This window comes from Piliocolobus tephrosceles, chromosome 13, assembly GCF_002776525.5.
Source record: "Piliocolobus tephrosceles isolate RC106 chromosome 13, ASM277652v3, whole genome shotgun sequence".
NCBI classification, from domain to species: domain Eukaryota; kingdom Metazoa; phylum Chordata; class Mammalia; order Primates; family Cercopithecidae; genus Piliocolobus; species Piliocolobus tephrosceles.
In genome coordinates, this window is record NC_045446.1 from 64,502,799 (window position 1) to 64,526,500 (window position 23,702).

Sequence of the window (23,702 nt, forward strand, 5' to 3'; positions counted from 1 at the left end):
CTCTGCACATGTATGCCATGTTCAGTGTTTAAAATATCCTCCCCTCTCCCTTTGCCTAGTGTTTATTCTCCAACACTCAGCACTGGCACTGTAGTGGATGTTTGTCACTTTTTGTTTGCACTATTATTTCCAATTTGGCAAATTAACTCCCCAACTATGTCTCAATGGAAAGGTAACTAGTGTCCTGCCTCTTACTAGCACTCAGGAGGAAGCTGAGGGACTCAGATCCTTCTTTTATCAGCCTCCAGTTGCAGCTAGGAGGCAGGCAATGACAAAAATCCAGTCAATTGGGCCTTCTCTCAAGTTACTTTGAATCCAAAGTCATAAGAAATAGATAAAGGTGATTTATCTGGTGGAGTGAAGGCAGTGGCATGGTGTCCTTGACAGGCTGTTTAGACAGTAACATGGTTGTATCTTTTTTCCTACTTTTTAGCCTTCTGGAGTGCCCTTGTTTCTTGTTTCCAGGCTAATAAATATGTATTAAATGAATGAATGAAGCAGAGGGATAAAGGTCAAAGACAATCTAAAGCAAATTATGTGCAAGGTTGGACCACTTAATGATCAGAAATGGAATTAAAGAGAGGGAAATAAAAATAAACAGGAGAATGGTCACAGCACTAACAGAAATGAAGGGAAGTGTTGGTTTAGGGAAGATAGAGAGGAAGGATAGCAAATACCAAATTTTTATTATAATCCCCCCTCCAAAACATTTCCATTTATATACATACCAACTCTTCTCCTTTGGTGAGAACAAAAACAAAACCCTATTATTTTAGGTTGTGTTAGCTGCTTGGTCTCTTTATGTGGGTCTCAAGTCAATGGCCTTGCCCTTTACTTCAGAGACTGTTAAATTTAAAGAACTCATCAAATAGCACATACCCAGTGGCAGGAGAAATCGAAGATGATTTGGAAGTTTCAAACCAGGGAGTTATATGGCCTCTCAGGAAAAGCAGCAAGAAAATGTGGAGCTTGAGATTTCAGCGGGTATGTTGTGAGTAGAGATGACCCGACAGCAGCAACACGTCTCTAAAACAGGTGGTATCGCCACTGCATATTTCTCATGCAACTCTGCACATATGTAGAATCAAGGATTTAGTGTTTTTCTTCTGCAAGAAGAAACATGAGGTAGGTTCATTCATTTGACAAACATTTATTGGGTATCTACTGATGGCCATACACTGTTTCAGGCAGTGGTAAAGTAGTGAAAAAGCTATGCTCATGAAGACAGATAATACTACTACTTAAATTGATTTGTTCACTTGTTTATACGCTATAAAGAATAAACTAGGGAAAGTGGTTAAGGATGGGGTCAGCATGGTTCTCAGAATATTCCATTTAGAAGCTGATAAAAGGACCTCGTAGAACATTCCTTTCAGTCATCTTCCCTTTGAGCCTGATCTGGGAAAGGCAGGCAACAAAGACCAGGCCCACAGATTCATAAGAACCTTTGGAAACTCAGTCCTCCACCATTATTGAAGCATAGATCTATGGTTATTACTGTGAGAGATTTACAAACTTTAAACTTTTCTCTTATTATAGTAGCTGGCGCTAACATGGGCGAACCAATTAGATCAGCTGAAGGAGAGAAAAAGGAAAGAAAAACAAGAACTTTAATGTTAAGTTTTCACATCTGGGACTTCTGATAAACCAATCAAGAAATATTTCCTGAGTACTAAGCCAGAATATTCATTTAGATGCAAAGTAGATTCTAGGGTATGTGATGTGTGTATTTCAAGAATATTTCCTGTTTAGATAGCAAGCTTTATGAACTACACAGTATCTCAAATAAAAATTACACAGAAAGTCATGCCTATGAAGAGACCTGTTTATTACTGATAACACTTCATTTGGCTAAAACCACAAGAAATCCACACACAAATACATAAAGTGCAAATTCTCACAGGCAGTACTTACAACACACCCTGGTGTTTTTGTAGGGAAAAATAAGAAGATGTTGACAGAAACTGTTAAAACAAGGGCACATTTTTGAACTACTGCTACACACTTTAGTCAGAAAAATAATTCATTCTTAACTGCATATATTTCATCTGGCATATTCAATGAGGCATACAAAGAGTTTATTCTAGCCTAGAACAACAAGGCCTCACCATACATAGAAGCAGACTCTTGCTTGAGTGATTCTTGTAAGATACACGATGAATCATAACAATGGACAAAAACATACCAAATAGGATCAAATTAGTTGTCACTCACTTGGAAGGTAGTGCTACTAGGCTCAAAATGACACTTAGACTAGTGATATTAAGTCTACATAGACACCATTTCCTTACCTTCCTGGCTAACACCTTGCTTTGAGTGTAAAATACCAGGCATTATATATAATTTCCACAGAGAGATATGCTTTGCTCTCTCCAAAGAAACTGAGTATTTAAGGGGATGTCTGCTTAATAAACATTATATTATAAAGTTCAGTAATGGGACCTCATTCAAAAAACTGAACTAGAAAATTCATTTTTTGATTGTTCTTTAAACTATTTGCTACTTTTAAAAAAATCCCTTAATTCCTAATTATCAGCAATTAAACACTCTATGACAGGTACTGAACTAGGTGGTGTGGATATGAAAAATAATAAACCACTATTTCTACTCTTGGGGCTGAGCATCAGGTGGTCCTTCTTAGTCAAGGAATGCCAATAGTAACAAAACTGTTTCAGGTCAGTTTAGTTTGGTGTTAATCCTTCTGAAGGTCAGATTCTAAGGGCAGGAAATAGTCTAGATATGTTCTATGTTTATATATCTTTTTTCTTTTTTGAGATTGAGTTTCACTCTTGTTGCCCAGGCTGGAGAGCAATGGCACCATCTCTGCTCACCACAACCTCCACCTCCTGGGTTCAAGCGATTCTCCTGCCTCAGCCTCCTGAGTGGCTGGGATTACAGGCATGTGTCACTACACCCAGCTAGTTTTGTATTTTTATTGGAGATGGGGTTTCTCCATGTTGGTCAGGCTGGAATGAAACTCCCGATCTCAGATGATCCGCCTGCCTCGGCCTCCCAAAGTGCTAGGATTACAGGCATGAGCCACCGAGCCCAACCTATGTTTATCTATTTTGCACTACAGCCAGTGTGTGTACCTCAAGGATATGCAGCCACTGGGAGTGAGGGCATTGGGGGAGAAAACTGAGCAGCCATGTGATGAACATGGTGCTCCTTTGTGGCAGCATAAGTTTCAGTAAAGATTAAATATATCATTTTTATATTAAAAGTTTTATTATAGAGAATGCAGAATTCACTTACATTTTAAAGACAGAACACACTTCATATCAGTGGTAGGCTGCTTCTGATTTTGCTCTCAGAACCCCTTCCCCCTCCATCATGCCCCTCTGCTTTAGGGTTACACTGGTGGAAAAATTTGAGCAGCAAACTCTAGGTATGTCACTTTGTCCCTATTTGGTCACTCTACACATTCTTATAGGTTCTCTTTTGTAAGTACATAGTCTTGAGTAAACAGAGGAAAGATGGCCTAATGAATGTATAGTATGGTGAATACTTGAAGGTAACCAATAGTCAACACTAACTTTGTTTCCAACTAGAATTAAAGTCATGCTGTGCAAGGAGTCAGACAATGAGCAATTCGCATCTTACTATTTATACTTCTGTGGCTTAGGGTAAGATGCTCTGAGGGACAAATGTGAATAAGATTTCCTCGGATCTCGTGCTTTGGCTCTCGAAGTACAAGGAAACCTGAAATAGAATGTTAGGTCAATTGCCCATTCATTTTGGTTAGTACAACTCTTTCCTCCTCAGTTTCTAGAGCAATCTCAGACAACAAGTGAATTGTAAAAGGCCGTAATAAATTAACAGCAGTATCAAGACAGACCAAAACAGGTTACGAAATAGATTGAAAATTACTTCCCACAATAAGTATTAAATATAATGACAAAATTAACAAAATAACCAAAAGTCCATAGACAAATGTAGTTTATGACTAAGTTTAAAGCATTCTGAATGAACACAGTTGAGATTTCTTATCAGTGAGGTAACAGGGCAACAGTCCTTTACAGTAACAAAATGTGCAAGGGTGCCTAGGAAAAGAGGGAGGTAGAGAGAAAAAGGTATAAAATTAAATGTATCCAAGTGGAGTTTGGATTTTTCAAGCATCACAAATATCAATGGAAAATGTGAAAAAAAAAATACTGATAGCAGCAGTTCATAGAACAATTTATCCATTAAACTCCAGCTAATAACCCTGTTGCATCAATTCCAGAAGCAACTTGCTTAAGAAATGGGAGGTCTATTTCCTACAGAAAGACATTCCAAAGTATCCACTCTCTCAGAATCTCTCCATCTTCCAAAGTTTCTACATCCAAATAACAACATATATATTCAAAACAAAAAACTCAAATAACCTAAGCCACTATACATTCTTCAAGATGAACAACATTTTGTTCAAGTCTTACTTAATTTGCCAGGTAAAATTAAAAATAACAGTGAAGCAGGTAAATTATTCATTGCACTTATGCATCAGTTACTCAAAACACACAAAAATTGTTTCGTGAGCTACATTCTTCTAGATACGGAGTGAAACCCAAATGTTATTTTTAGTGCCCTTTATGACATTTGTGTTCTAACCTGAGTTTTTAAAAAAATGTGCTGGAAAGAAGGACCCTTAAAAACTCATCTGTATATCTCTTAATTTTTAAAATTTGTATTCCCTTAAAAATAAAAAAAAGATTTTGAATAGAAGATATTATGAAGATTCCTCCTCAGGAAGGTCCTACATCTTAAACTTTCCATGCTGTCTTTAAAAATAAGATCCTCATTCCCTCTGGTTCTGTCTTCACTAGAGATGGAGAACATTATGGCATAGTATTTCTTACTTTGAACCCTTCAATAAAAGACTCAATAAAAATTTATTAGCAAACTTAGCAAACTATCTCAACAGCTTTCTCCTCTCCAGAGTCAATCTTTATTCCTTGAACTTTTTCTCAGAAGTCTTATTTTCTAATCTACATCTTCTTCCTTTTTATTTCTGCTCTATCTCTTCCTGAGTTCTCACATGATTCTGATACAACATCCTAGCAGGAACTGAATCCGTAAAATGGATACTTTTTCTCACCTCCTAAACCTTGGACTCATTTTAGTGATCACAATAAAGGAAAATGGTAGGTGCATATTCATCATAACAACAAATAAACACAAGTAAACAGGTGGGACACAGTTTACTCCCTACTGTTATGGTGTTACATTTGCCCTTCACAAGAAGCATTTCCTGTGTCTCTTTATATTGTTTGCTTATTTCTACTGTTTATTTTCAATGTATGCTTTGATCTTGACCTACTAATTCTCTCCTTTTCTACAAAGCTCTAGAAAATTCCAGTTTTGACTTTCATGCTCAATGAGAATGCAATCATTTTCACAATATTGTTCAAAAAGAAAAAGACAAACAATGTAGTGCCTGAGGCTGAGCCCTCCTAGCCAGCACTTCTGTCTCTCTTGGAAAGCTTGGGCTATCACTGAATTTATCCTGTTAGGCAAATGTGCACCTACAACGTCAAGTTCATAAGTGTCATGCTCAGACAGACTCATGACAGGCTAGAATAAAATAATTCCCTCAATCGATACACTTGAAAAATATTTGTAAAATTTTGTTAACTTGAGATAAGAACACTTCAACAACTTTTCACCTTAAGATGACTTAAATGTTGCATTATATTAAAGCACTCAAATAAAACTGTTTTCTTCATAATAGAATGACAGTCATGACATGGCTTTAGTAACTATGAATGAGCCATTGATTCATTTTAGCTTCATTTTTGTTTATCAGTCACTGAAACACAGAACTAAACCAAATATACATGTTTTTCATATATACAACATTATACCACTTTGCAGAATATATGCCATTCCCTAAATTGCAATCTACATTCTTAAAAGCATATCAAACAAAAGATGTTTTACACATTTTAAAAATAAAACAAAAATTCTACACATTTCTTCTCCAGTGCAAAGCCTTTGAGAGCAAACTCATTGAGAAAAATGGTGCTCTACATTTAATTAGCTGTCTATTATCTACAGTCATACAGTCATACAAGATCCAATGATAAGAAAGTAAGGAAGGAACAAATTAACAATAGTGGCAATACAATAATTGGACAATTAGGTTTGGATTATATATGCTCAACCAAATGTTAGCTGATAGCTGCAACAAACTAAACCATGATTTAAGGAACGTTCTAATCAGTTCAAACTTTGTATTATTATTTTATATGAAATAAGTTCTCTAATTCCAGTGCTATCTCCTATAAGCAATTTGTTTAGGTCTTGTTATTGTTAACTCCTAAGTATACTCCATGTGTATTCTGAGAAGTATGTAGGACAAGATACATTTTAAGAAGATTAAACAGCATTTCTTTTTCTCTCTCTCTTTTTAATTAATTATTTATTTATTTTTTTGAGATAAGGTCTGTGTCACCCAGGCTTCAGTGCAGCAGTGCCATCATAGCTTTCTGTAACTTAAACTCCTGGCCTCAAGCAATCCTCCTGCCTCAGCCTCCCAAAGCGCTGGTATTACAGGTGCGAGCCACCATGCCCAGCTTAAACAGCATTTCTCTATTAAACCTTTTCAGAAGACTGCATGATCAGCCAAAAGCGACCTTTTTTTTTTAGATGGAGTCTCCCTCCGTTGCCCAGGCTGGAGTGCAGTGGCATGATTTTGGCTCACTGCAATCTCAGCCTCCCAGGTTCAATCAATTCTCCTGCCTCAGCCTCCCGAGTAGCTGGGACTACAGGCACCCACCACCACACCCGGCTAAGTTTTGTATTTTTAGTAGTGATGGGGTTTCACCATATTGGCCAGGCTGGTCTCAAATTCCTGACCTTGTGATCCACCTGCCTCAGCCTCCCAAAGTACTGGGATTACAGGCGTGAGCCACCACACCCAGCCCAAAAGTGACTTTTTGAAAAAAAATATTTTCTACACTAAAAAAAGATAAAGAATAGTCATGCAATCAGAAATTCTACAGAAGTCAGCAAGATGTTAGAATAAACTGGACCTCTGTTTTAAAACATGTAGTTTCAGTATTTCATAATACTTAAAATTGGATGTTTTATTTCTTAGTAAAATTAACATTACTTCATAAAATAAAAGAATAAACCTACTTACAAACATGTAATTCAAAAATCAGACTGTCAAATAAATTCGGAGCTCCTTTCTCAGTTCAGATTTTTTTCTGTAATAAAAGGTTTGATAAATGACACAATTCTAATATGAAGATCCTTAACTACATTAAGCCTGCTTTTATTAAGATCTTTATGTACATTCCTAAGATTTTAAAATCAGCAAACTCATTTGATATAGAGGAAGCACCTACAGATTTTGGAAGATTTTCCTTAGCTATCTGAAAATTGACTGATTAAATTATGGTAAATGCAGGAACACTGTTTTTTTCCCGTTCATACCAGACCCTGAGAAGGCACTGAGAAATTTGACAAGAACAAAGCCAATAGGAGTGTTGCCACTATTGTTTTATGTTCAGTAAACGTCAGAATTTTAAATACATACAGAAAATTTACACTGCACCAATGACACCTGAAACAGACATGCCAAAACCACACATTGTAACATCTGTTCTAAACTACAGAAATGCTAAATATCCTATTTCAAATACTCTAATTTGTAAATTAATACCTGTGATGTCACAATGACACTTTTTCATAACAATCAAGGAGAGCACGATGTTCTTGCCAATTTTATAGATTAATTTCCTTAACTAACCCTATAATTATATAACGTTTACCTGTCGTTTATTTTTTTCTTTTACCATGCTATCCAGAATTACAAGATACAGAACTAGGCTTAACCACACTATAATAAGAAAATTCACTTCTGAATTGTGATGTTTCTGTTACAGGAAGAACAATACGTTACTATAATACTTTTGGTGTAATAACTTTTGTTTGAATTATGAAAAAATTTAAATCATTTCCTTCTAGACCATTTCATTTCAAACTTATACTTTGTTTAGTCTAGCCAGTTGACCAAAAAGAAAGAAAATAAAGGAAAAAGATACTCGGCTAGATGAGCTAGAGAGAGAATGCTAACACGAGGTTCAATGTATGGAGTTCTCGGTTGCTCTGTTCCATATGCCCACACAATGTTATGACATATTGGTGTACCCCTAAACAGAACGCCAGATCAGTCCATTCTTACTAGGCTGAAGAAAATTCTCAATTAGAGCATCAATGAGTTTCTTCAGTTCTTCCTCCAGTAAAGCAGTGTCACTGAGGAAAAGATGAAGAGTTTTGGAATTATTTATTTTCATAGGCTTAAAATTTATTTAAATTAGTTTTAGTTTTTAAGAGGTCCTAATGGAGACATTAAACAATTGGTAAACAAAAGAGAAATTCACTTGGTTTAAACAAAACAAGACCAAAAAAAAATTACACACAAAGAAAACACTGCTATCACAAACTGAAGCTGAACCGCATTAATAGGAGTTCCTTAGCACATGATAAACAGAGGAGTGATGGTATATCTAAAGAATTCTCCTAGGCCAGGAGAATGAGGTTCAAATGGCTTTGAACACGAATAACAGGTGTTAGAAGAAAATGGCTTCCTGAAATACTTTGAAAAATATTCAGTACAAATGTTATGGAATGATATAACATATCTTTCAGGTAGCAGAAGGAGGTGTGACTAAAAGAATGTGATGTTTAAAAAAATAAATATGCACTTAAAAGAAGGCCCTTGAAAGTCATCACTGAGGTGTTGCCGTTGCCCAGAACATTTCGAGGCAAGGCTCTTTTAGCTTGCCTTTACAGTCATTTTAAAAGCTACACAACAAATCAGTTCTTATTACTCTAATAATCTTCCTTCATTTTCAACCAGATGTAGCATTACCCAATTTGGTTTACTTTAGATTCTGCTTTGAATGACTTCAGGAGCTCTTTATCCCCCCAAAGGAAATGAAATCCATCCTCAAATGCAAATATTTGGGGAAATACATGATAGTATAGCTTGGCTGGACTCTGAAAGCAATTCTAAAAAGTCTCCTTCCGAAATCTATATTGGGCAATTACAATATTATAGGAGACAGTACTTTTAATACATTTAAGTAGCCTTTGAATATGTTTATGAAATTAACTTAGTCACAATTCATCCTCTTAAAAGGAAATGAACTAAGCAGATTATGTCAAGTCATATTAGACATAGAAAATGAATATTTGGCAATAAACATAAATTATCTGATGATAATTTCCTTATGTTAATCACGTAATAGTTAAAACTCAGAGAGTCTTTCCAAGAATATAAATTCACTACAATTTTAAAATTCAATTCCCAAAGGATGTAGCTACTTTAAAAAATGGTCTGGCAGTTCCTCAAAAGGTTAAACACAGAGTTACCATATGAACCAGCAGTTCACTCCTAGGTATATACCTAAGAGAAATGAAAACATACATTCACACAAAAACCTGTATGTAAATGTTCATAACAGTATTCAAAACAGCCAGAGTGCAAATAATCTGAATGTCCATCAAATGATCAATGGATTAAAAAGCATGGCATATCCATACAATGGAATATTAGGCCATAAAAAACAAAAATTTTAAAAAAAGGAATAAATTCATGCTACAACTGAATCATAGTGGAACCTAGAAACCATTATACAAAGTAAAAGATGGCAGTCACAAAGGCCCACATATTGTTATGATTCCATTTATATGAAATGCCCAGAAGAAGCAAAACTATAGAGAAAGACAGTAGATTGGGGTTGCTGAGGGCTATAAAGGAGGGAAATGGGAAGTGATTTCTCATGGGTCTGGGCTTTTGGGGGTGCTGAAAACGTTCTAAAATTGATTATAGTGGTGGATGCACAACTTTGAACATACTAAAAGCCACCGAATTGTACATTTTAAGTGGGTGAGCTGTATGGTATGTGAATTATATTTCAATAAAGCTTTTGTAGGTATATCTAAAACATCAATTCTCACCTCTGGTCAGGTGATGCGCACATCTCTGCATAATACTTTATCTTTGGTTCTGTCCCACTTGTCCGAAGGGTAGCAACACAGCCATTTTGAAAAGTAAATGTAATCATTTGGCTGTTTTTACTCACAGGCAGCACCTATGCAAAATGGCAACAACGGCTCAATTATACTTGGGATCTTTTTCATTTTCTTTCATTTTCAAGAATTGTAAAATACAGTCCACTTACATGAGGTATCTAAAGCCGTCAAATTTATAGAAATAGAAATTAGAATGGCAGCTGCTGGGGCAGGAGGTATAGGGACTTACTGTTTAATGGATAGAGAGTTTCAGTTTAGCCAGATGAAAAAGTTCTAGAGTTCTGTCGCACAACAATAAGAATGTACTTGACACTACCGAACTATACACTTAAAAATGGTTAAGAGAGTTAATTTTTATGTTATGTGTTTTTTTAACCACAACTGCAAATTTAAGACATACTTTAAAAGAATTTTAAAATACAAATGAAGATTACCTATATATAATAATTCATAAACATACCATTTACTGAATAGTTAAGGCATTGGGTTATATACCTCACATACATGATCTTTGGGCCTCAACAGTAACCCTGCAAAGTAAGTATTACCGCCATTTTACATACAAGGCTCAAAGAGAGTAAACAACCTGTTCAAGACAATCAGCTAAGTGGTAGAACAAGAAGCGGAAGCCAAGTTCCAAAGTCGAAACTGCCTCTATATTTGCAAAGCACTTTTGCAGTTCATCAATCAACTCCAAAGAGGAGTGTATATATTCTGCCTGTACTGGGGTGCAGAAAAAACTCTATTTTTTATAAAAATTAAAAAAAGGAGTGACTTTTACTGACACAAAATACATGGATTAACACTGGTACTCTTGCTAGTCCACACATCGGTCTGTTGAGGCATCTCGACGGGACTGTGAGGGTTGTACTAGGCCAGAGGGGTTGACAGTGGTACCTTTCCTCAGCTGTCCTGAGCCATGAGTCCTGTCCTTGAGACCCCTCTCTTGGTCAGTACATTACCATATGCCAGTGACTTAACACAGAGATCATTCCTTCTTTTTCATCCACAGCCCATAAAGTAGCAAGTCCTTTCTACACTTCATTTAACTCAATTTTATCCAGTTCTCTCCATCACTGCTCCTATATTGAATTCAGGCAACCATCAAACTTCTTCTAGACTGCTGACACAGTGTACTAACTGATCTTCCTGCCTGGAAGTTTGCCCTTCAAAATCCACTCACCATACAGGTCATTCTTCTCACCTCATACTCCAGTTATAGACAACTACCTGTGGTTCTCTGAAAAAGAATATGCTTTTTCATCTCTGGACCTTGTACTTACTGTTCCCTTTACCTGAAACACTCTCTGCTCCTCCTGCATCTGGCTAACTCCTAATCATACTTGAGAACTCAGTTTAGAACAGTTCTCTAGAAAGTTTTGCATAAGCCCCCAAAGTCTCTTCCATGACATCCTAGGCATGTCTCCCCGGTAGCACTTATCATTTTGTAAATTGCTATTTACTTGTCAATTTCCTCACTAGACTTTTTCTTGAGTGCAGTGTCTTTGTCATTACTATATCCCTAGTGTACCTGTGCCTGTAGCACAGAAGGATTCTGATAAATGAATATACAGATGAATATCAATCTATCTGAAACATGGAAAAGAGAGAATTCAGGAAAGCTTTGACACTTACTATGCAACCTTGGGGATAACAACATCTATGCTACCTACCTTACAAACTTGTTGTAAGAACCAGAAGAGAAGAGATGAAAAAGCACCCTGAATAATGAATATCATACACTTCAATGAGAATTAAGAGGGGAAAAAAGCATTATACCAAAGGCTACTTGAGCACAGCAAATTAGAGAAATAAAAAGAAGCAAAACATGATTCGTCTCTTCCAGCAATTCACAAAGATAGAAAAATAGACACACATATATTCATACACAGGATATCAACACCAGGAACTAATACTGTTGATTGGATAAACATGCAAAAATGGAATATGGGTACTATTCTACACAAAAAACTACAGATTTTCCAAAATACATTATGTCCCCAGAATCTTCAGACCACATCAGAACATTACAAATGGAAATTTGGGCTAATAATTATTATAACAACAACAACAAAATGAATATAATCAGCAATCTATGGCATTTAAGTATTTGTTGAGCAGCTACTACATAGGCAGGAATGTGGAGAGGCACAAAAGTACATCAGAAAGAAACATGCCATGTACAACACAATGATGACATAAAACAGAAAGTAATAGGAGGAAGGCACACTATGTAATGAAACCTCAAGAGGAAGGTATCTAATTATGAGGCCTAGAGGTCATGTGGAACAGGTGATATTTTTCTTAAGTCTTACAATGGCTGAGGTATGGGGCTGTAGAAATTGGAAAAATGGATACACTACGGAAACAACTGGACCAAAAATGCAGAAATTTTTTTTAAAAAATATGTATGTAGGTAAGTAAGTAAGTTGTTCTATTTGGCTGGAGGTACAGGGAATAAGGTTGGAAAGGGAAGTTAAAATTAGAAAGATGTATGACTTTGAAATTATAGGCTTTTACAGCTATTTTCAACATGATCTAGCATCATTGCCCATGTTCTCTCTTTCTTCCTCTCTCTCTGCCTCCACCTCCATTCCACACACCTTACTGTGAGGGTAGTATACATGATTATTTGGGAAGTGATAAGGATAGGATCAAAGTCAGAGAGACAAGTTAGCAGACTGAAAAATGCTCTGGAGCAAAACAATGAGTTCTAGTCTCAAGAAACTCACAGGCCTGAAGTTTCACCATTTTATCACAGTATTGATGCAGGCAAACCCCCAAACTGGGGCTCAGCCCAGGAGGCTTCCTGGCTTCACACAGGAAAGAATTCAAGAATGAATCAACAGAGTAAAGTAAAAGGAAAGCAACTGCTGGGGGCAGTGGCTCATGCCTGTAATCCTAGCATTTTGGGAGGCCAAGGCAGGTGGATCACTTGAGGTCAGGAGTTCGAGACCAGCCTGGCTAACATGGTGAAACTCTGTCTCTACTAAAAATACAAAAATTAGTCAGGCATGGTGACATGCTCCTGTAGTCCCAGCTACTCAGGAGGCTGAGGCAGGAGAATCAGTTGAACCTGGGAGGCAGAGGTTGCAGTAAGCTGAGATCATGCCACTGCACTCCAGCCTGGGAGACAGAGCGAGAGACTGTCTCAAAAAAAAAAAAAAAAAAAAAAAGGAGAAAGCAATTTTATCAGAGTCGCAAAGTATAGGAAAATGGCTGCTTCATAGGCAGAGTAGCACTATGGATTGCTGGCTAGCTATATTATAGCTTCTCCTTAATTACATGCTAAATAAGGGGCAAGTTACTCACAGATTTTCTAGAAAAAGTGGGAGGAGTTCTTGGAACCAAGGGTTCCTCCCTGTTTAAACCACATAAGGTAATTTCTGGGTGTTGCCATGGCATCTGTAAGCTGACATGGTGTTGGTGGGAGTGTCTTTTAGCATGCTAATGTATTATAATTAGCATATAATGAGCAATGGGGGAATTAGAGGTTGCTTTTGTTGCCATCTTGGTTTTAGTTGATTTTGGCTGGTTCCTTTACTGCATCCTGTTTTGACCACATCCTGTTTTGATCAGTGGGGTCATGACCCGTGTTTGGAAATAAGTCCTGCTGATCTCCTACTTCAGTATGAATTATTATAAACTGTTAAAAACTTTTTTTTAAAGTAAATATTTACAGGAGCTTCCAACTTGGTGAACACGTGGACTCGCTGGGAGGCTCCAGGCCCCAACCCCACTCCTAGTACATTGCCCTATAAATGTTTTACGTCTGGCTGTTCCAGAATTGTCACCTTTATAATAAACTGGTAAACATGAGGAAACTGGATTGAACCTCATGTGAAATCTGTCCTGCCTCTGGACTTTTTGGTGACATGAGCCATGAAATTTTCTAAACTGTTTGGGAGAAAAAAAAAGGGTACTTACTGATTTCTTATTAGGCTGGCTACTGTCATATCCAGTGGTAATGTCCCGTACATGCAATATAGTGAATGTTCCACAAAATTTTGGATATTCTTTTGGAGAATCAAAATTACGAAGCCTTTCAAATATACTTTTGATGGTAGGTGGTTCATAACATAAGAAATAGGAAGTTTTTGAAATATGATAACCATATCTGTGCAAAGATTCAAAATGCTAAAATTAGATTTCAGATAACTCTTTTAAAAAAGTATATATTAAAGATCAGCCTACTACAGTATTTTATAAAAAATGGCAGTCCTTAATTCACATAATTTTAATACTTTTAAAAAAAGTATTAGGCACACTAATATAAGAGTGCCTATGAAGGTTGGTGGATTTACTCTCCCTGAGTAATCAATCAAAGGTCATGAAGCTTTTTAGTGATGCACTTTTAATATTAGCATAACATAAACTTGTGAACCAAGTGTACCTTCTCATAACACTGTGTATTCTTCAGAAACAAATTTAGAAAACTAAGGGTAGGACAATAAAAGAAAAATCGAACACGTGAAATTCATAATAGTAGAACTTACTTTTCATAAACCTTAACCAGTTGCTGTTTCAATGTTATATTCATGGTTTCCAGGTAAGATGCCATCTCAGCAACCACAACAGCTGCACTCACCCCATCTTTATCCAAAACTGAAGTTCCACAGAGAAAACCTGAGGATTGAAAACCATCACTAGAAAAGAGGAAAACTTAAGCCTATAATTTCAATAGTTTTACATTTCTTCAGAAGGACAAGAAAATGTAAAAGCCTAGTAATAGATGAAACTCATCAATACTGAGTGTATTTAGGGGACACTTTGGTTCTTTTTGTTTTCTGATAAGAAATGTATCTACACATTTCTCAGTTTTCTGTAGTTTTACAACTCAAAATATGAAACCAGAACACAAAAAATTCCTCTTACAGAATTACATTTTAAAAAATTTATCAATCAAATTTCAAAGATTTTAATATTTACTACATACCAATAGACTCTTCAAATGCAAAAAGGACTTCTTTCCCGTTTTCCAGGAGGTCTATTATCCTACTTCCAATCCATTTAAAACCTGGTAATGTTTCCTGAAATGCAGAGGAGGCCATTCTAGTTAAGTGACTGTCTCACAAATACCTATTAGAGAAAAATCTGCCACTACATGCATACAACATTCACATAATGATCTTTACTATAGTCTTCAGTCCACAAAGATTTATAGAGTAGCAGACATATAGTAATAAAGTGCCATAAATACACACACTGCTACTACTGATGACCTACTATTTATAGATTATAGTACTAGGTGATTTACACCAAATATAAATCAACATTTATAAGTGGTGCTTCATATAGTCACAAAGTAACATGAATAAGCACATACACTATGATCACCTACTATTAAGGACTGAACCAAGTGCTTTACATTATCTTTTTTTTTTGAGACAGAGTCTTGCTGTATCACCCAGGCTGGAGTGCAGTGGTGCAATCTCGGCTCACTGCAACCTCCATCTCCCAGGTTCAAGCGATTTTCCTGTCTCAGCCTCCTGAGTAGCTGGTATTACAGGCGCACCACCATGCCCAGCTAATTTTGGTATTTTTAGTAGAGATGGGGTTTCATCATGTTGGTCAGACTGGTCTTGAACTCCTGATCTTGTGATCCACCTGCCTCGGTCTCCCAAAGTGCTAGGATTACAGGAGTGAGCCACCACACCCAGCCCCATTATCTTTTTTTTTTTTTTTGAGACGGAGTCTAGCTCTGTCACCCAGGCTGGAGTGTAGTGATGAGATCCCGGCTCACTGCAAGCTCTGCCTCTTGGGTTCACGCCAATTCTCCTGCCTCAGCCTCCCAAGTAGCTGGGACTACAGGCGCCCGCCACCATGCCTGGCTAATTTTTTGTATTTTTAGTAGAGACAGGGTTTCACCATGTTAGCCAGAATGGTCTCGATCTCTTGACCTTGTGATCTTCAAGCCTCAGCCTCCCAAAGCCCATTATCTTTTTTTTAATGCTTACGAACATTATCGCTGAAACACAGGCTCGAAAGGTAAGTCAATCTGCCCAAAATTATACTGCATATAAAAGATGGAGTCAAGATTCAATTTCAAGTTTCTGCTTCTCAGAAACTGTCCTTTAAGCTATATTATAACCACTAATATAAGAGTGCCTATGAAGGTTGGTGGATTTACTCTCCCTGAGTAATCAATCAAAGGTCATGAAGCTTTTTAGTGATGCACTTTTAGCATAACATAAATTTGAACCAAGTGTACCTTCTCATAACACTGTGTCCTAACTATTAATAAAACCACCAAGACAGTTACTAAGTACTTCTTTAAATAATTAGATTTGAGGACTTTTCATCTAATGAGCTACTGTTCACTTTAAAGACACAATCTGTTTTAGAGTCAACAGAAAGAGTATGTGATACACCCTAACACCAAAGCTCACCATTACTAACTTGTTTCCTAATTCACCTTTCTACCTCCTTACTGAAAAGTAAAAATAAAAATGTCAAAACCTCCCTGCTACAACAAAACCAAGCAAATAAAATTATAATAGTGGTCTTTAGAATTGTTCTTTTTTCTCTTTTGTGCCCATTATACTTTTTCTTGCTATAGATATAAACTAGGAAAACATCAAAATCTTAGGCGTGAATAAACTTTCAGTATCTTCTATTTTGCTATTTGCGTTTTAGAAAGTATGAAGTTGAAAGCTCTATTTCATATAGCCAGGTACAATTTTCTTTTACTCAGTCAATTGGTATTAAGACCTGTAGCCTGACTATGGCTCAAGAAAAATGCCCAGGGACATTTTCACTGATATTTGGCAAAGATGGCAGAGAAAAAGCAACTTAGTTCCCATAGCTGCCAAAATGGTCAGCTTAAGGGTCTTAAGTTCATAAGGTTAATGATCTGGACTGACAGAGAGCCACTGCTTGTTTTTTTGGATGTAGGATCATTGGGTCTTACTATGCAATTTAGAAGACTACTTGAAGTTCCTAAAGACCATGCTTGAAGAGCCTAAACAAGGGGTTGATGACACCCACAACTTTTTGGAGAGAAGTCTAAGTTACTGATGGGGTCACCAGGAGCTAGATTTTCCCTGTCTGAAAACCAGATATTTGTTGTATGGAATAATAAGTATTAATGTATTTTTTAAAGAATATCTCATCTTAGTACCAGAAATTCATATACAGGACTGGATGAATTTTGGCTCAAGGTGTCTAAATTATCAAAAAAGACTGAATAAGTGTTAACAGAATTAGAAAAATAAGGGAATTACAAATGAAATCAATGAAGGTCAGTTTTGGTGGGGAGATGTCTTTAACATACAGAAATAGGCTTTTAAAAGTAGCACACAGATATTATCGATTCTTACTTCAAAATGAAATCCTTCTTTAAGTGCAATTGCCTTCAAAATTTTAGAAGAGACTGTGGTGGCTAACATATAAACGTTCTTCACATCAGCATTTCTTGATTTATTTTTCTTCCAGCAATCAAACATCCACCACCCAAACAAAGCTGCCAACTCATTCCCTGTGAAAACTTTCCAACAACCACTGTAGAGAGAAGGAAAATGCAATGTCAAGACCTTTCTTCTCATTAAAACTTCTTGACTCCAAGGCCTACAAATTACCATCTTTCAGTTAGGAAAAATCAAAAACTATCATATGGGATTTTTGAGAAAACATTTATTACTACTTCTTTTCTAACTGACCAGGGGTGATTTTACAGTAGGAATGGTACGACATCTTTTGGAAAATTATTATATCATTACATTTATTTTTTACTTAATGAGAGAATAAATTATGATAAATAATTAATACATTCTAGGTAAGGACATTTGTCACATTATAATGGTAAAAATACATAGCAGCCCAGAGGACTAAGATTAGGAAATGGGTGGCTCATGCCTGTAATCGCAGCACTTTGGGAGGCCAAGGTGGGAGGATCACCTGAGGTCAGGAGTTCGAGCCCACCCTGACCAACATGGCGAAACCCTGTCTCTACTAAAAATACAAAATTAGTGTGGCGGCGCATGCCTGTAGTCTCAGCTACTTGGGAGGCTGAGGCAGAAGAATTGCTTGAACCTGGGAGGCAGAGATTGCAGTGAGCCAAGATAGTACCATTGCACTCCAGCCTAAGCAACAAGAGTGAAACTCTTGTCTCAAAAAAAAAAAAAAAAAAAAAAGGAAAAAACAAGGTTAAGAAATAACTACATCATAAAGTGATCTGTTGGGATATTATGTCTTTGTAAAAATTAATATTTTCAAATAATATATAAAGTCAGGGAAAAAAGCTTATACTGTAAGCATTTTTTGAAGCATTTTGTACAATTGAAGTGGAAAATAATCAAGATGTAAAACTATGATCATAATTTAATAAAAACAAATACATCTTTAAATATTTCAACTAAAAAGACAGGAAAGAATTGTCAAAGTATCAACTTAGGTGGTTATTTCTGGATAACAGGTTTACAGGAGATTTGTGTTCTTTTCTTATCTTTTCATTATTTTCAAAGAGCCTGTAAGACTTAAAATACATTGCTTTTCAAAGTTCAAGCTTTTAATCAAATAACATACTTCTCCTGAAGTTCTGCTGCTGCCAGTCTGTCTGCATCAGGATCTGTGGCTAGCACTATCCGGGCATTTTCTTTCTCTGCCAGTCTCAGGGAAAGTTCCTGAAACAGTGACCCAAAAAGCTGGATTGTACTGAAGAACCTAAATTCAATGTTAATGCTCCTGTATGTAGGCACAGTGTTAGTGATAGGAATTTTAGAAGGCATAGAATTCAGCTAAGTTTAAAATAAGAAGCCAAAAGTAGGGACACCCACCATAGACATTTCAAACAAAACACAGCCTATGACTCCAATACAATTAAAAGATGTAAACTACAGTCCTTTCTGCTTTTGTAAGTAATCTTTGAATTGTCAATGAGTTCTACCTATTCTGATGGTTTAATAAACTAATAATAATTTAAATACTAAAAAAAATACCAGCACAGATTCTCCTTCTTCAGGATTTGGACATTTAACAGTAGAAAAGTCTGGATCAGGATCTTTTTGTTCTGGTACTGGAATTGGAGGCTTAAAACCAAACACTTTAAAAGCCAACTGCACATAGTCATGTCCGACCCCATGAAAAGACGTGTGCACAAATTTCAAGGTGGTCTTCGAGTTTAACTCCCTGTAAAGGAAAATCAACATAAGATCATGATCACAAATCTTAAACCATCAAATTCTGAAAAATGCGAGTAAAGCCTTCAGCAGAGGTCTAAGATATTCAAACAACAAATGAAGAGTATTAACTTAAAGATCAAGGGTTTTACTTCAACAGCATTCTCCCTTTGTGGCTCAACTTCCTGACTTGGACAGCTGCCTACCATATGCTGTGCCAATACCCTGAACAAGCTAAGCTAGTATCATCTAAATAAGTATTTTATCTCACCAGACCATCATAAATACTTTCTAACTGGTCTTTCTCACTCGCCAGTAGACCCCCCGTTTCTTCACTTCCAGTTTAGATTGCAAGGTACCTAATTACACTCACCTTCTTATATGTCACTCTGGGTACTTTGACCATCCAATACCCCAAACCTTGTTGAGCCCAAACGTGTACCTTTTCCAGGCTTGCACCAAAATAGTTGAATATTGCTAGAATAAATCTCACAAAAGGACTGAACAGCTTCATTCTGAATGCATACTCAATGCTGCCAGGCAATCATACTTTGTTACCCCAAAAGCTTATTTTTCACTCTCCAAGATGGTGACTTAATTAGTACCTTCTCTTCTCTTTTCTCTTCTTATTCCTTTCCTCCCCCTTCACCTCATACATCATTGAGACACAGAGCTATTTGACGGGAACTTCCTAATCACCCCACACCAAACCGACAACCCATATTTTTTCCTTCTTCCATCTGATAATAATGAGGAAGCATTCTTTGTATCAAAGGTCAACCCCTCTACTTCTGCTCTGGTCCCCATGTATTCTCACTTGAGAACTTTAGTACGTGGATAATCCTTTCTCACCAGCATCATTTCCACTAGCATCTAGACTCTGTTTCTTTGGTCTTTTCCACAGCAAAACTTTCTACATCCTAACTTCCCATTTACTAACCATTCCCCATGAAAAATAAAATTTATTATAAGACAAATAATAAAAATAAAATGTTATGACAATTTTCAAACATACGCCTAGGAAGACAGAATATCTAACATCATATAACCATGACCTCACTTCAATATGTTTCCATAGTCTGTCAATCTAGTCTCATTTATTCAAGACGTATTACTTTACATGAAAATGCTTTAGCATTTAAAAACATAACCATATTATCATTATTACATCTAACAAAATCAACAATAATTTCTTTCCTCTAATACCCTATCTGTGTTCAAATTTTCCCCAAGTGTCTCAAAAATACTTTTAACAGTTGTTTTACTTGAAGCAGGACTTGAACGAGGTTCCATATAATTTGATTGCTATGCCTCTCAAGTCTCTTTTAATCTATAAATGTTCCTTCCTTCCTTCCCCAACCCGAATGTCATTTATTGAAGAAACTGGCCTATTTGTCCTGTAGAAGTTCCCGTATCTCCAGTATGTAGACTGCAACCTTTTGGTATTAACATGCTCCTCTATCCTATTTTTTCTGTAAATAGGCAGCTGCATTTAGAAGTTACATTAGATTCACTTTCAATTCTTTGGGCAAGAATAGGTGCTGTGTATTTTCTATTGACTCACAGCTGGAAGCACACAATTTCTACTCTACTTTTAATGCTGTTAAACTAAGATTCACCAGTGTCAGCCTAATCCTTCCATCAAAAAATTTCCCATCAACATTTCACGTATGGGTCTTAGCACCCCTTGATGAGAATTACTTAGATACATTATTTATTAGAGGTCACAACATAGTGATTTTGAAAATTCTATTATTCTTTCTGCATTTATTGGATTTTTCTTTTAAAAATAATGATTCTTTATCAACCATTTGATTAGCCCTAACATTCAGTTCACATAGAAAATGCAGAACAAATTAAGATAAAGTTTCAAACATTTATCAATTTTCAGAAAGAAAATTTAGAATTTATCAAATTTCAGCATGAGTGATTTTCAGTCCAGCAACTCCCAAAGGTGACCAATAAAGAGCTTTTTTAGTATTACTAACAGTCACAGGCTTTTTATGTTTAATGTTTTAATTCATTAAGGTGATTATTCTTTTTGATGCCCAACTATCCAATATTTGGTCAGTGGGAGTCCCTTCAAGTTGGCTCCTAGATCCTTTTGATATGATCCCAGTATCTCTGAAAGCTAGCCTGCTTTATGGCAAGGAAAACAAAGCTATCTCAGGCTCATTTAGTACATTTTCTGCCCCAGTCCTTGATGAGAATCAATTTCTCCAATAAGCCGTGGTTCCTTTTACTAGGACGTGGTATTTAGAAACCACAATCTGGGCTCTAGGGGTAGGCATAGGCCTTATTAGTAACAGAACTAGTATTTTAGCATTTTAGGTAAATAAAACATATTTCAAATTCAAATTTAAAATTGTAATTTTAAAATTATTTTATTTGATTTTACATTTGCTTCTCTTAAACTAAAATCTTAGATCCTAGTGACATTAACATAGTTATCCATTTGTTTTATAATATATATGTATGTCTATCTATATATTTATTTATATCCACATCTGTAAAACCATCAATATTACCACTAACAGTACAGCTATCAAATACAATTTGAGGTTTCTTTGTAGTTCTTTATCCTTAGGACATATCCCACTAGAAATGTATAGTCAATAACTGTAAAGTCACTTGAAATAATTCTTCTCTGTGTAATTATGCCTTCAGCTTCATAAATAGTTCACTTGTTAATTTGCTTTTGCCCATATACTCTTTAAAAAACAAAAATATAAATAAGAAAAGACAGAAAGGGTAAAAAAGGAATCAATTCTTTTTAGAGTGATTAGAGCTGGTAGCATTTAGCTAGTATTACTGTCCACTTATCATTTTAGATGGAGAAGCAAACAATTGATAGCTTGAAGGGTACATTTTTGAAATTAAAATAAAGTTGAGAAAAAGCTAAAATTATTTTGTAGGATAGGAAAAATACACTCAGCCAGCCAGGATTCTTCCTAGCAATAGTGTTAGCTATTTACAGAAGAGTTACAGAGATAATTATGGAAATATGGAAATGGTTAAGGAAAAATAAAATCTTAAAGGAAATATACTTATCTAACATAGAGGAAATACATACATTTAAGTATAACTTGTTTAACAGCTTTATTGAGATGTAATTCATATACCATATAATTCACCCATTTAAAGTGTGCAATTCAATGGCTGTCACTACATTCATAGAGTTGGTCAACCATGACTATGATCAACTTTAGAATATTCTCACTACTCCTGAAAGAAACTCTAGGCTGGGCATGGTGGCTCACACCTGTAATCCCAGCACTTTGGGAGGCTGAGGCAGGCGGATCACCTGAGGTCAGGAGTTCAAGACCAGCCTAATAAATAGACAACACTTTGTATCACTTTTTCTTCTCCTCATTTGCTAACATTATTCTAAAGTAGTATTATCTGATATTCCCACTTGGATACCTGTAAAAACAGATCTTTTTCAGATCTTCCATGTATCTCCTGCAAATATCCTGCAGAGGGTCTCTCTTCAGCGGGCTGGTATCCACTAAATTATCATTCCAGGAACCATTCCAGGGTTCCACACATTCTTCTATACATTTTAGAATTTCTTTATCATGAGGTGACGTGATCTGAGCACCGGTTTCCCAGTAAACCTAGATGATAAGTAAATATAACCATAATCACTTAAAATGCTTGTCAGATCTTTTCTTACCTATAGTAGAGATCTTCAGCTTTACTAAAAAGCATATCAAATTGAGGCCGGGTGTCATGGCTCACGTCTGTAATCCCAGCACTTTGGGAGGCTGAAGCAGACAGACCATGAGGTCAGGAGATAAAGACCATCCTGGCTAATACGGTGAAACGCCGTCTCTACCAAAAATACAAAAAATTAGCCAGGTGTGGTTGTGTGCGCCTGTAGTCCCAGCTACTGAGGAGGCTGAGGCAGGAGAATAGTGTGAACCTGGGAGGCAGAGCTTGCAGTGAGCCGAGATTGTCCTACTGCACTCCAGCCTGGGCTACAGAGCGAGACTCCGTCTCAAAAAAAAAAGAAAAAAAAAAAAAAGCATATCAAATTGATCAAGCAAAAAATGTCAACATAGGACTAATTTAACAAATATTAAAAGATATAGATAGTAATTACTCTACAGGGATTCTTCAATCAAATGATTACATATGATTTTCTTTTAGAAGTATACCTTAATAACAATATGAGTAAAACGCAAGCAGGCCTAATTATTATGATAACATTATAATATGCATATGCCATAGTGTCCAATTATACTCTTAAACCTGTAACTATCTACTAAAGATAATCCAAGAAACCATAGAATATTCCTTAAAACTTGATACTATTTAACTCATTATAAAGTAGTTATATGATATAGAAAAAAGTCATCTTTCTATTATAAAGTAGAATTTATATCATACCAAATATAGTTTATTAACAATTAACATGTTAATTATCCATATAAATTTCAACGAGTTTTCAGTTTGTCAAATAGCCTGATCAATAAGACATTAGGAACAGGCCGGGCGCGGTGGCTCAAGCCTGTAATCCCAGCACTTTGGGAGGCCGAGACGGGCGGATCACGAGGT

At 36.1% G+C, this 23,702-nt stretch overlaps 1 protein-coding gene across 2 annotated transcripts in view; it reads right to left on the reverse strand.

Moving 5' to 3' along the window:
• Positions 1–984: 984 nt before the first annotated feature.
• Positions 985–23,702, reverse strand: part of PGM2L1 (phosphoglucomutase 2 like 1) — a 61,358-nt gene continuing 38,640 nt past the window's right edge. The window contains exons 6-15 of one of the 2 annotated variants that reach the window (XM_023209409.2): positions 22,566–22,759; positions 18,963–19,152; positions 18,550–18,647; positions 17,346–17,526; positions 14,963–15,056; positions 14,523–14,652; positions 13,954–14,143; positions 9,952–10,085; positions 8,171–8,241; positions 985–1,106 (exon numbers count right to left, since the gene is read on the reverse strand). In XM_023209409.2, coding sequence (XP_023065177.1) covers positions 1,093–1,106; positions 8,171–8,241; positions 9,952–10,085; positions 13,954–14,143; positions 14,523–14,652; positions 14,963–15,056; positions 17,346–17,526; positions 18,550–18,647; positions 18,963–19,152; positions 22,566–22,759 — 1,296 coding nt within the window. In that variant the 3' untranslated portion in view covers positions 985–1,092. Of the gene's footprint in view, positions 1,107–1,809; positions 8,242–9,951; positions 10,086–13,953; positions 14,144–14,522; positions 14,653–14,962; positions 15,057–17,345; positions 17,527–18,549; positions 18,648–18,962; positions 19,153–22,565; positions 22,760–23,702 lie in introns of those variants that run through there. The other variant, XM_023209408.3, reaches the window with a different exon arrangement.